Raw genomic sequence first — 13281 nt, forward strand, 5'->3', positions numbered from 1 at the left:
TAGGGTAGGAAAACAAAGATCCCCAAAGTGAAGGCTGCAGCCTGAGAATGCTTTTAGCTGTCATGGCCATCAGGCCCCTCGGTGCTGAGTGTCTCTGTGATGTCCTGTGTGAGCACACGTCACACTGCCCTCTGTTCCCCGTGCCTGTCCTGTTCCTGCAGGAATGGAGAATCCTCCTTCCTTCGCAGAGCAGAGACTCCAAAACCATCTGCTACCTGTTGAGAGAGGAGCTTGGTCTGTGTAAACGACTTGGAGACAGGAGCTCCTTCGTGTTACCCTCTCTCTGCCTCCGTTTCCCTCTCTGTAAAAAATCCTCTCAGGGTTCTGCGTGCGTGCGTGTGTGTGTGTGCAGGGCGAAGTGGTGTTAGCCACTGGCATTGTTTTGGAATAGAGTAAATTAAAAATACCCCCCTGCTTTAATCTAGTCTTTCTGAAGCAGTTCTGTGAATGGTGATTTAATGTCTCTGGTCTGTTCCCTCTGCCAGCCTCTCCTGTCCATCTGCATCCAAATACGTAACAAACATGCATTCGCCAGGTAACCAACGTCTTTGAGCTGCAACAGACCCTCCTTGCTGGAGTGGCCTCTGATGTGTCTCAATCTTAGACCTGCTGTTCTCCGCTTGTACCAGTGCAATATCCCAGAAACTGGAGAGCTGAGTGCTACCTGAAGCAGAGCAGCAGTGGCCACGCAGGTTCAGAAAGAAAGGCTTTTCTGCCATATGGAATTGGCCAGGGATACTGTTCCTCTTTCTAGCATTGGGTTGCGGCCACTCTGAGGCAGTATCCAGGACTTCACAGCTCAGGGTCTGATTTGGTGTAGGGATTCCTACGTTCCTGTTAAGAAGAGGTTGCTTGAAATACATGAGGATGCCCTCAGCCCAGTCCTGCACGCTGCACAGTTGCCTGTGGCTCATGGAGAGTTTGTATGTTTCTGTAGGTGGGGACTGTGCCACGTTACTGAAGAACATGGGTCCTCTGCCAGTCGACATGGCCCGGATGTACTTTGCAGAGACTGTTCTAGCTCTGGAATATCTTCACAACTACGGGATTGTGCACAGGGACCTGAAGCCTGACAAGTAAGGACAGGAAGGGGGCTCAGGGTTGGAGGAGCCTGGGCAAGAGGCTGTCAGATTCTAAAGTGAGGAAAGGGGTGGGGGGTTCCTTTGTGTGTCCTTTCCCCACTGAGAGTGATGGGAGCTGCTTCTGCCTGAGTGATCCCAAGTCATGAGCAGAAAGCAGCCAGCCTTTTCAATGTAATTCTTGGAGTGGGGCCCTGCTTCCTACCAGGCTCGGCTAGGGAGCGAGCCAGTGAGATTACACGTGCATCTTCTCTCCTGCAGTTTGTTAATCACTTCGATGGGCCACATCAAACTAACAGACTTCGGCCTGTCAAAGATTGGGCTGATGAATATGACCACAAACTTGTATGAAGGGCACATTGAGAAGGACACTCGGGAGTTCATGGACAAGCAGGTACGTCCAGGATCTTGGTAGGCTCAGATCCCACACTGTAGTGCGTGGGGCCATTGGTTCAAACAATCTCTCTTGGTCCCCGGGGGAGGGTGGGAATGCTGTATCCATATCTCCCCATCTCGGAGACAGCATAGTTCTGGGCACGCTGCAGCAGTACCTGGGCTGCTGTGGCGAGCAGAGGTTCCAGTATTACCAACACCTCTTTGAATGCAGGTGTGTGGCACTCCCGAATACATTGCGCCAGAGGTGATCTTAATACAAGGCTACGGGAAGCCTGTCGACTGGTGGGCCATGGGCATCATCCTGTATGAGTTCCTCGTGGGCTGCGTCCCCTTCTTCGGAGACACCCCAGAAGAGCTCTTTGGGCAGGTGATCAGCGGTAGGTCTCTAGCAACTATCAGTACCCTGAGCCATCCTCTTGTCTTCGTTCCGGGAGCTTTCTGGGTCTGAGTGTTCCTAGCCCTTCTTTTTCTTGTGTTATATCAGCACCAGGTATGGGGCATTTGGGTATTCGGGTTAGTGCTTCCGGGACACTGAGACTCTGAACCATGCGGGCACCTCTTCCTGTTATAGGCCCCGGAGCACAGCTCATCTGCATATTAACAAGATGAGATTTTGCCCTTCTGTAACCTCTTCCAGCCAAGGTTCTCAAAGGGCTTTACAAACGCTTACCAATGAACATTTGCCTGCAAGGGTTCCTGGGCTTCTCTCATGATTATGGCTGGGTGTAGGAGCAGGTTAGAGTGTGCAGCTGGCTCGCAGGTGGCAGGTACTGGGCCAGGCACATAGTCTTTTGAACTGATTCAGTGGCCCCAAGGAGGTTGGGATCCTCTAAATGAACAGATTCCTTTTTACTCCTGCCTCCTTTTGACTCCAGGCGAAGGAGGAAGGACAATGTATTCCCTACCCAGGACAGGATGAAGAAAGGAGAGATGTTTTGGAAGCTGGCTTAGGAGAATGCACAGCCTAATTGTTGCCTGCACTCGAATGCTGTTCCTTAGCATGGTGTGCTCTGGAATGAGGGTTGGGCCACAGGGATGTTTCATCATCTGATTTAGACATGGGTGTTCTCGTAGTGTAGATGGGCCATGTCTGGTTGGGTTTCGCTTCCCTCCCAGGCTTTGGGGGAAGCATGGCTTGCAAGGCTGTCCTTGTACAGCTGCCATTTCACTTTTCTCTTTTGATTGCTGCTTAATTTTTCTTGTAACAATAACTCTTCGGATTAGGTTGTTGGGCGTCACCCAGGTCTTGCAGCACCCTCACTATATGATTAGTGAATCAGAGAGATAGTTGTGATGTAGCTTTAAAGTCACTGAATGTGGACATGGGAGTCCTAGCTTTCCCAGAGTTAGGCGACTAGCACATGCTTTGCATTATTCTGTGGCATTTTTCTTGTGCAAAAATAACTTCCCTAGCAAAGGTACTTCGCCTTAAGGTTCCAAGTCATAATGACTTTCCTTCAACTCGCTCCTAACGGAGTGGGATGCTCCCTGCAGCCATAAGGGAAGGAGGGCTGAGGTGCTCATGGTGAGAAAAACAGGCCGTGAATCTACAGCTTTCTGCCCCCTCCTATCCCAGCCAGCCTTGGAGTGCCCGCTGCATGAAGTCCCAGCCCACTAGCTATGCGGGGCCCCAGGAGGTGTAGTGCAAGTCATCAGTTACAAGTCTCCAGTCGGTGTGTCTATGATCTGCTCTCTGCCCTGGCTGTTCTGATGCAAACGGCCTTTTGCTCTCAAAGGAAGGGTTCACCTCATCATTTTCCATTTTGTTTCAGATGAAATTATGTGGCCTGAAGGCGATGAAGCTCTTCCTGCTGATGCTCAGGATTTGATCACGAGGTTGCTGAGGCATTGCCCGCTGGAACGATTAGGCACCGGTATGCGCTTACTGTACCCTACTTTTACAGCTTACATCTGCCAGGCAGCACAGGGCATGGTCACCGGCGAGATGGCTGGAGTGGCTCCTGGCTGATCAGCATTTGTCTGTTCAGTTGATGTCTGTCTCACCTTTGAGATGGCTGCCTTAGGCAATTAGAAGTATCCCCAGCATGTTTATAAGAGCTCTTCTTTAGCGTCTGGCTCATGGGCTTTGCTCCCTCATGGTGGTACTGCCCATCTCAGCCTTGAGCACAGCTTTTCTACAAACCATATTCTGCCGTTGGGGTGGAAACATTCCCCTCCCCTCCAGAGGTCCGCTTCCCTGGAGAATCTGGGTAGTGCTGACTGCATGTTGGCACCCTATGTGGGTAGGTATTTGATGGGATTAAAGCATGTTCCTGATGCCCTGTGGCCACCTGGTGCTTAATAACCCACAGCTTCTGCTCCTGGCTCCGGCAGGTGTTGAAATGTTAGTGTGTCTGTCCTGAAGAGCCCTACTTCTCTCTCTGGTTCCCACCTAGTTTTTTGTTTGCCTTTCCTTTCACCTTCACCTTCCTGCATTTGCCGGCTTAGCACAGTTGTTACCCCTCTGTTGGTGTATACAGCCCAGGGCATAGCTACAGTTCTGTGCCACTGTCTTTTCCGGCCTTAGTGTCCTGCTGTCTCCTCCTGTTCTAGCCATTGCTCATTGTTCTCTGCCTTGCTAATGAGAAAACTCCAACAATAATTTTGACAATAGGCCAGATCCTGCCTCTGTTCCTGCCTCATAACTCTGTAAATGTCAAGGAACTACTCTGGATTTCCCTTTGTTGGTGTAACCGAGAGCAGAATCTGTCCTGTTGTTAGAGACGTGCTGGGGAGGCCAAGGCCAGATTTTGGTCTTGTGAACCTTGTTGGTTGGGATTGGGTTTGGGAACCTAAATCCAGGCTGGTTCCATTCTGTCCAAGCCATCTGCCCTGGGGGTTTGTTTCCAAAGTGAGAGCGCCTCCTGGGCTGTGGGGACAGTTCTGGGACCTGAAGTCAGGCCTGCTCTAACCTACGTGATTCTGTGCTGGACACCAGGTGGCGCCCATGAGGTGAAGCATCATTCCTTCTTCCACAACCTGGACTGGAATGGGCTGCTGCGGCAGAAGGCTGAATTCATTCCCCAGCTGGAGGCTGAGGATGATACCAGTTACTTTGACAGTAAGGCCAATTCTTGCTTCTCCTCTTTGACTCCATTGTCCCAGCAGTGAGTCTGGGTAGAATTATCCAGAACAAAGAAACCCTCTCCAGGAAGCTATGGGCAAATTTCTGACAGTGACTTTGCTGTAGAAACGAATGATAAAGTCACTGCTGCGTGGAGTGAAATTCTCCTGGTCATTCCTCAGGCGGCAATGCCTCCAGGTGTGCCAGCTCCTTCAGTTTGCTCAGATAAGCCCTTTGCTGATGGAGCTCTGGCTCACAACCTCCTTGACGCGCTACCTGCCAGGCACGGCGGGAGGGACTGGCAGATCAGGCTGAGTGCAGAGGGCTATGGCCAGAAGGGTTCACTTGTGGGATTTTGCACACAGACACTGGTGCTGCAGATAAGACTAAAAACAGGCACCAGGGTGATGGTTCCTAACGAGCAGTAGAGGGACTTTATGGCTACACCTTGCTTTGCTCCCCTCAGCTGCCTTGGGAAGTGGAAAAGAAACATCTGTGCATCCCTGCTGGGAACCCCCAGCCCTCAGCAATGTGTATAGAGAGGAAAGCTTCCGCTGCTCTGCCCTGCATGCCAGAAGGCATTGCTTTCTCATGGACCTGCGTAGCTGGCAAAAACATGGTGCATCAGGAGTTAAGCTGGAGTTAAATGAGTGCAAGGCTGAGTGCACGGTAACCTGAGGCTCACTGGAGGTCACTTTGGGGGTTGTAAAATGCATGGTTAATTCCCCCACTCCTGCAAGCCTGACATGGATGACCTAATTCTTTAGAAATTTGGTGTGTTTAAAGTATGGGCTGTTCACACGCTGAGGAACATGGGACTTGCTGGACCAGATCAGACCCATGGTCCATCTAGTCCAGGATTTTGTCTGACAGTGGTCAGAACCAGACACTTCATAGGAAGCTGCAGGAAACCTAATCCCCGATTATCTAGAGACTGGCATAAGCCCTGAAGCATGAGCTTTAAGATCCATTCCAAAACTTCCTAACATCAGCAAAAGAAAATAACTTTCACTTCTGTGCCAGGGCTTCCCTGGGATTTAAACCTTAGCCCTCTGGCACTGTAAGCAAGAGGTCTGCCCCTGTGCCATTTGGCCAGCAGGGCCCCTCTGAACGGGTCCCCATGTGACAGTGATGGTATCCCTGCATCGGCCTTTATTTCTGCGGTGAGGGGCTCCGGCAGAGAGCAGGGGAGATGTTTTTATTTTCTGTAAACAGTGAGTGTGGCCAAGTTGGTGGGTTTGTAGCTCCCTGGAGGAGTGACCCACCTTCATGGGAGGACTAGTCCTGGCTGCATTATCACTTCTTGCTTTCAGCTCGCTCTGAAAGGTACCGTCATTTGGGATCCGAGGATGAGGAAACTAACGATGAGGAATCATCTGTGGAAATCGGCCAGTTCTCATCGTGCTCTCACCGCTTCAGCAAGGTACTGGAAATGCCCCCGTGGAACCAAGTGGGCTTGGGGGTTTAGAGAGACCTTCCCTCTCTCGTGGGGCCAAAGCCCCCAGCTGTCACTCTCTGCCAGAGCACCCTGAGAGGGGCTTTCTGAGCTCTCGGGCAAGGGAAAGCCGAGGGAGTCGGCTCACCTGCTGCAGGAGCACCATTGAAAGCTCTGCAGGGAATGCTCTGGGAAAGGCTGCTGGTGATTCACCGGGGGGCTCTTCCAAGTGGGCACTAACCCAGCACCCCAGCATGGTGCTAAGGAGGAAGATGTTGCTAGAGGTGCTGCCCTTCATGAGAACTCAAGTCTGGATCCTGACTTTTCTGGGATAAGGATCCCATGGCACCATGCCCCAGGGTAAGAGAATTAACCCTGGAGTGTTCACCAGGGTCCCATTTGGCTGGTTGCTCTCTAGAATCCTCCTGGATTTATTATTCTTCACTCTGTCCTGAATTGTTTTGTGGAGTTGCTGTGCGCTGTGAGATGTGGTAGCTGTTTGACCTCAGAGGTGGCTGCATTTCATTGGTGGGTGGGTGATTCCTGTAGACGTGTGGTTAGAGTCTCTGCTTCAGTAATTCAACAGACTTTGGTGGAGCCACACCGGCAGAGGCAGGACCGTAAGGTGTAAAGTGCTGTGGGTTCCTGGCTGAACTCTGCCTTCTGCTGGCCTCTTTGCTACAGGTTTATAGCAGCTCTGAATACCTGGCAGCTCACTCCAACTTGAGCTTCTCGTCCTCCGAGCGCAGTCAGAGCGAGGAGAAAGAGGACAGGACAGAGCGGTGGGACAGGAGCTCAGGAGACGAAGAGAAGAGCCGGCTGTCGGGCACAGAGACCAGGTGGTGCATACTGTCCAGATCTCCCTCCATGGAGCACGAGGCTCCTGTGCCTATAGGGGAAAGCGGACTCCCGAAGGCAGCAGGGATGAGCGGGGTGTGTGGACTCTCACACTGTTATGGCTTGGCAGCTCAGCCAGCCCTGGGCACTGCTGCTCATTTGTACTGGGCTTTGCTTCTGCTCTAGGTAAAATACAGGGGTTTGCTCCCAGCAGTCGCCTGACAGAGGGTGGGGGAGTCCCCTTGCTGAGGGGGCGGCAGGAGATCCAGCAGTGGGTGAGTCCTGCTCCTAGAAGACTGGTTGGAACCACGATGAGATGGTGAAGTCCCCAGAGCAGGGACCTTGGCTGCTAGCAGTGCAGTTAGCCCTGAAGTTGGAGAAGTGGCCCAAGGGGGCTGTGCCCTATGGTATGGTGATGGTGCTGTGTCAGTGGTGGTGTCCCCAGCCTCGGTCAGTCTCTTAGACCATCTCTCCCCATCAACAGGCTCCGATCGTGGACGTCCTGCGGCTCGACGGCCTACTCCTCCCGGCATGAGCGAAGCTGCAGCCCTGCCACCCTCACCAGCACCTTCAGCCTGGAGACCATGCCGAAGTTTGCGTTCTCCTCCGAAGATGAGAGCCCCTGCCCAGGCTCTGTAAAGGCTGAGAGGCCGATGTTTGTGCTGGGGGACCCTGAAGCAGGGGCAGGAGGAGCAGCAAAGTCCTCAGCATTATCAGGTACGTGGGCTGTGGATGGCGGAGCTGGGTATTAAGGACACCGCAAGCATCACCTTGGTCATTTGGCAAAGCTCTGTGCTAAGTCTGGGACACAGCGTCGTGTCTGGCCTTCTGCTGGGGACGTAGCCTGTGTACATTGTGTGGGGCATTTACGCTGGATTGGCTGGTAGAGGCCCAGGCCATTGGGGAGCCTGCAGGTAATCCTAGCTCCAGGGCTCCCCGTTGCTCCCCATGGTTCCAGCGCAGGGGAGAGATGCTCTGTATTTATGCCCTGTTGGCACAGCACGCTCTCCTCTCTCCCCCGTCATTTCCCTGCCTGTCTTGACGGGTACAGTTGGAGACCTCCAGAGTAGGTGTGTTAAGCTCAGACCAGCCTGCCCTGTGCAGAGTGGCCGGGCGTTCGAGCTTGCATCACTCGGTGCTAGGGGGCTCCTCACGTGTCCCAAGGGGACGGTGCGCTAGCTCCTCTTTCCTTGATCCCTTTTGGGAGGGACGGGGAGGCAGCGTGTGTGGTCTGTGAGGGTGCTGGGTGTGCCCCACCCACGCCCCACATGTACCCTTGAATGGGCACTGACAGGCTAGGGAGGGAGCAATTGATGGAAGAGGGAGCCAAATGGGGGATGGGCGTCTGGGGAGACAGCCCTGTGTGGGAATAACCCACTGGGCACAAGCTGGCCCTGGCTGGGCATTTGCTTAGCAGCAGAGTCTAAACCTTGCCAGTCCCTGGTTACCTGTGAGGAGGGGGAAGTGACAGTAAGGGCTGTGGCTCTGAGACTTGCTACTGCTCCAGTGAATGATTCAGGATCATCCCCAGCTGGCCAGCAGCAGAATGGCACTGCAGTGGCATCATTGCCCCTAAGAAGTACCAGCTTGCTGACCCCCCTTCCTCCCTATTTGTCCAGCTGATGTTTTCAGTCTGAGCCGCATCCGCCTGCGGAGCAACAGCACCGGCACCAAGAACTCCACCCCAAGAGCCCTGGAGCCTGGGCTGGGCCGCAGGCTGGGGAGTCCGAAGAACACACCGGAGAAGCAGAGAGTGTCTTCAGGAAGCAGAGTGCCGAAATCTGCTTCTGTCTCCGCCCTGTCCCTGATCATCACCTCAGGTCAGTGGGAAGCAGCTAGTGAAGCTGATGCACGGTGTTAGCTGCGTAATTAGCGAATGCATGTTTCCGACTGGGACATCGCTACCATGCACTCCTGCACTTTGGTTCCAGCTGCCCTGCCCCAAAATGGCAGCCCTTTGTAGCTCTTATTGTCTGTGGTACACTTTCACCAGCTTGAGCATTACCAAGAAGGCCTCCCAGGCAGTCCCTGCTCAGTTATGCCCTCTTGGGTTCCTCTGTGCCCCTCGGCAGTGGGACCCATGTAATGATAACACCGAACAAGAGCCAGAAAGTGGAACCAGCTCTTGGTAAGAGGGAAGCTGGCAAATCTGCCCTCTGCCTAAGCTGAGAGAGTAGCAAAGGGAGACAAACTGCACAGACAATGGTAAGGAAGTGAGATTTTTAGGCTCCTTTGTGGGGTGGACTGAGGTGCTCCTCACTCGGGCAAAGAAGTTTCTGTGTCTGGTTGTCTGCCAGGCCAAGTCCTGTTAATAACAGCAGCGCTTGGCAGCCCTGTTACTCTTTGGTGTGAGAGGCCCGACTCCGTGCTGCTCAGAGTGCTGGCAGGCACGGGGGATCCAAGGTGAAATGGACACTGCCTGTTGTTTGCAGATGACTGTGCCAGTGGAGCCCTCATGAGCCCCATCTCCCCACACTCTCTCTCTTCCAATCCATCCTCTCGGGACTCGTCCCCGAGCCGGGATTCCTCCCTCAGCATCACCAGCCTGCGTCCGCCCATCATCATCCACAGCTCTGGAAAGAAATACGGCTTCACCCTGCGCGCCATTCGTGTGTATATGGGGGACAGCGACGTGTACGCGGTGCATCACATGGTGTGGGTAAGTGACTGGCTGGGGATTCTGCACGTGAAGGGAGCAGCACTGTGCTGCACAAAGCGCTACGCTCTGCATGCCGAGCAGCGGTGGTGGAAAGGGACTAATGGTCTCTCAAGAGGAGAGGGAGGTGGCGCCAACAGGCAATGAAGCTTAAACGCTGTGTGAATAATCCTGAAGATCTGCCTAAGTAACATTTCCTGGTTCTTCCGTTCCAGAGCGTGGAAGATGGGAGCCCTGCTCAGGAAGCTGGGCTGAGAGCTGGGGATCTCATCACACACGTGAATGGAGAGTCTGTGCTAGGGTTAGTTCACATGGATGTTGTGGAGCTGCTGCTGAAGGTAAGCAGCCTGCGCTGGATGTAAACGTGACACCGGGTGCTTTGCTGTCTTTGTGCAGCTTCTTCTAACACTTTGCTCCCCCTGCACACGCCTCCTGAGCCCCCAGGAGTGAGCTGCTGGTCAAGACTGAGCAGCAAACTTTTTGTGTAATTGTCTGAAAGAGAGAGAGGGAATTCACAACTCAGCAGGAGTCCAGTGATAACCCCCTCTCTGTTGTTGCTTGGCTTTGCCCTATGCCAGTGTGGCTCTGACTTGCATGCTGTGTCTGCTGCCCTGGAGCAGAGTTCTCAAATGTGGGCTGTACGGAGCTGGCAGGTCACGGGGGCCTGGCTGTTCCTCCGTGCTTCCCACCGGCAAATTCTATTAAAAGAAGCTGAAAATCCAGCAGAATGTAGTCTCCCTGTAAGCACTGGTTGGAATTGGCTTAAGGATTGCGAGGGGAGGTGGGTGGGGCTGCATGATTGCGAAGGGGTGAGAAGATTGTCATGACTGCAGGGCCAGCTGCCCCTCTCTGGTCTCTTACTGCTCCCCTCAGGTGTCGGGCCTCACGACTTTGCCTATCCCAGGGGGTAATTTCACATTTCTCTCACTCTTAGACTTGGCTCTGGGCTAGAGCACCCTGCGTACAGACCAGTAGGTCCAGGTTCAGACACCCAGGTTCTTCCCTTCGGGATTGTGTGACCAGAGCCGTTCAGTGACCAAACAGCCTTCTTAAACCTATTGCTTATTTTAACAGTAGGAACAAAGCTTCTTCAGAAAAGAGGATTTTAAATGCATGTCTGTGGCTTACGACCCCAACAGTACTGTAGCCAGGACTAACTTCTTCAGACGCACCCAACAGGTGTCTGAACTCTGGTTCCCCAGAATAACTACCCTTCTCTTCAGAGCGTCTCCTGTAACCTGCGGTAGTCCTTCTGCGTTCCTGGGCTTTGGCCCTTCTGGACAAAACCCGTCCTGTAAGCTCAGCAGGGTATCGAGCCTGAGTCCTCAGAGCCAATGGCCCATAAGAGCCCACAAGTGTTGGCTGAGGGGCAGTTTCTCTTGAGCCATTTTTTCACTTCCTGCTTCTTTTTCCTTACAGCCCCCTGTTAAACTAGACCAATGTGTGCAGACAGTAATATCCCAGTGACCAGGTCCGCGTACAGTGTGGCTAGAGTATTACAGAACCGCTGCACATCCAACCCCATGCTCTCTAGAAACGCTGTGGAGAAGTTTGAGAAGCCCCTTGCCCTAGAGACCGCCTGGTGGAAATGCAGCTCTCCCTGTGGATGCTGGCTGCCCAAAACACCTGTCTCTTCAAAAGGCAATTCTCGCGGGGTGGTGGGGACCTTTGTGCTTCACAGACTGGGCCCTGAGGAGGGGGGGTCCGCTCCCTTATAGTCCTGTCTCCTCACTCAGCGACCGTGAGACAAGCGTATGTACGTACCGTGGCCCACGGACAAGATATTTAATGGGGTTTACATCCTTCCTCGATATGGTTAATTATGGGGGGACCCTCAGGGCAATGGTGCTGGAGACTCAAGCTTCAGTGAGCGAGCACCATTGAAGCGGAAGCTCAGCCTTCTTACTAACATACGTGTGATCTGGCAGTCTGAGCAGTGGACAGGGAGCCAAGACTACCTGAGTCCTGATCCCAACTCCAACAATGACTCCTGCTGTCGGCTTGGTGGACCAAGTCACTTATTCCGCGGGAGGTCAGACAAGATGATTCTGATGGGCCCCTCTGGCCCTAGAATCTGCTGTAAACATGCTTGTGTCTTGCGCGTCGCAACAACTCGCTTGGTGCATTTCACAGAGTGGCAACAAAGTAGCGCTGCGAACCACCGCCCTCGAGAACACATCCATCAAAGTCGGTCCTGCTCGGAAAAACAGTTCCAAGACTAGGATGGCCAGAAGGAGTAAGAAAAGCAGGAAAAGGGACAGTCAGGACCGGTGAGTAGAAATAGACTGGGAACAGGATGACTTCCATTATTGGGCATCTCTGTGTAGCTCTGACGAGAAGCCGGCATGCGAGCCTTGAAGTATCTTGGGGAGCTATGAGTTTATTCACCTAAGATGGGGAAGGAAAAAGTCTAAATGCTGCCTCAAGCAGGGAGAACGGTACTTCTCAGTGTTAGCCAAAGAGACCAGCGCCTTCTGTGTTTGCTCTTGGGCCAGCATCCCCTTGCTTCACACAAACAGAAGGGGAGGGAATTTACTCAGCTTCTTGAAGCCACAGTGCCTGGTAGTGCCATGTTATAGCATGCCCTGGGGAACAGAGGTCGAAGGCTCAGTGAAACAGGCTGTGGATGTCAAGGGTAAAGAATAGAGATTTTTACTTTAAAAATGCCCTGGATGTTAATGGCTGCAGCAGCTTTTAATGGTAAGGTTCCTGTATGTGCTTGTTGGCAGATCTGGCTCTTTGCAGCTTGCTAAAGAATATTTTTATAAGGCATCCTTTGTGTGAAATGGTGATGCAGTAAATTCCTTTCCCCATTGTTCATAGTATGCAGAATCCTGAAGAGTTGAGTTCTTGGCTGAAAACTCAGCCTGGAGTTGTAGACCTCCCTAGAAGACAGACTTGGGAGAAATCTTGTTTTTTTAATGCCCAAGGGGAATAAAAAGAGGTTTTGTGAAGTTTATTTCTAATGGGCCCTTCCGTATAAACCCTGCCCCTGGGGCTTTTTTCTTCTCAAAGGAGAAAGTGCCTTTTCAAAAAGATCTCCAAGCAAACGACTGTACTGCACACCAGCCGGAGCTTCTCATCTGGCCTCCATCACTCCCTGTCATCAAGCGAGAGCCTTCCAGGATCTCCCACACACAGTCTGTCACCTGGACCTACAACTCCCTGCCGCAGCCCTGCTCCAGACCTCCCACTAGGTAGGGGTTCTGATCACGCACCCAACTATAGCTCCTGCTACTTGTGAGATGGTCTGCCCTGTGCTCTGTCCATTCCAGGGGTGGTGTAACTGGCTGTATAGCGTGTGCCCTCAGGCTGTTCCTGCAACAGGATCAAGGCTGGGAATGCAATTGGGTCACCAGGGTTCACTCGGGGGTTTGTGGATGCTCTAAGCCTGCTCCCCCAGAGGAGAACACGTATGCGAACTTGTACAGATGGGTGTCTCTCTCACTCATGCATTTATGGTGACAGTGCTGTGTGCCAAAGGGCTTGTCTGCCCCAACTGCTGACTTGCCTTTCGAAAGGTATTTTGACATGTTGGAGGATCGTAGTGGCTCTTGGGAATAATCTTCCAGAGTAAAGGAACATTTCCCTGCAAATTCACAGTAAGGGGCAAGGAAGGAGAAATGCAGTGTATAAAGTACAGAGTAGACTGACCAGAGGGAGCACTAGGTCAGCTGCGGTGATTGGAACCTGTGGGTCCCCCTGTAACCTGCAGTGCTCCTCAGAGTAAGGTAGCCAGGTTCCAAGCCATTCAGGAAGTGTCCTGATTTGGCGGATGTCTCATGCAGGCCCACTGTATGTGAGGCTGATGCTG

At 52.8% G+C, this 13281-nt stretch overlaps 1 protein-coding gene across 4 annotated transcripts in view; it reads left to right on the plus strand.

The window, feature by feature from the left end:
• The window catches only part of MAST3 (microtubule associated serine/threonine kinase 3), a 63124-nt gene that overhangs the window by 43557 nt on the left and 6286 nt on the right, over positions 1–13281 (plus strand). For all 4 annotated transcript variants that reach the window (XM_044998641.1, XM_044998642.1, XM_044998643.1 and 1 more), the window contains 13 exons: positions 938–1076; positions 1341–1473; positions 1687–1852; positions 3248–3349; positions 4414–4536; positions 5853–5962; positions 6659–6813; positions 7296–7528; positions 8431–8631; positions 9244–9470; positions 9683–9805; positions 11601–11737; positions 12483–12664. In XM_044998641.1, the coding sequence (XP_044854576.1) occupies positions 938–1076; positions 1341–1473; positions 1687–1852; positions 3248–3349; positions 4414–4536; positions 5853–5962; positions 6659–6813; positions 7296–7528; positions 8431–8631; positions 9244–9470; positions 9683–9805; positions 11601–11737; positions 12483–12664 (2031 nt within the window). The remainder of the gene's footprint in view (positions 1–937; positions 1077–1340; positions 1474–1686; positions 1853–3247; positions 3350–4413; positions 4537–5852; positions 5963–6658; positions 6814–7295; positions 7529–8430; positions 8632–9243; positions 9471–9682; positions 9806–11600; positions 11738–12482; positions 12665–13281) is intronic.

The sequence above is a fragment of the Mauremys mutica genome, chromosome 24 (genome assembly GCF_020497125.1).
Source record: "Mauremys mutica isolate MM-2020 ecotype Southern chromosome 24, ASM2049712v1, whole genome shotgun sequence".
Lineage (NCBI taxonomy): Eukaryota > Metazoa > Chordata > Testudines > Geoemydidae > Mauremys > Mauremys mutica.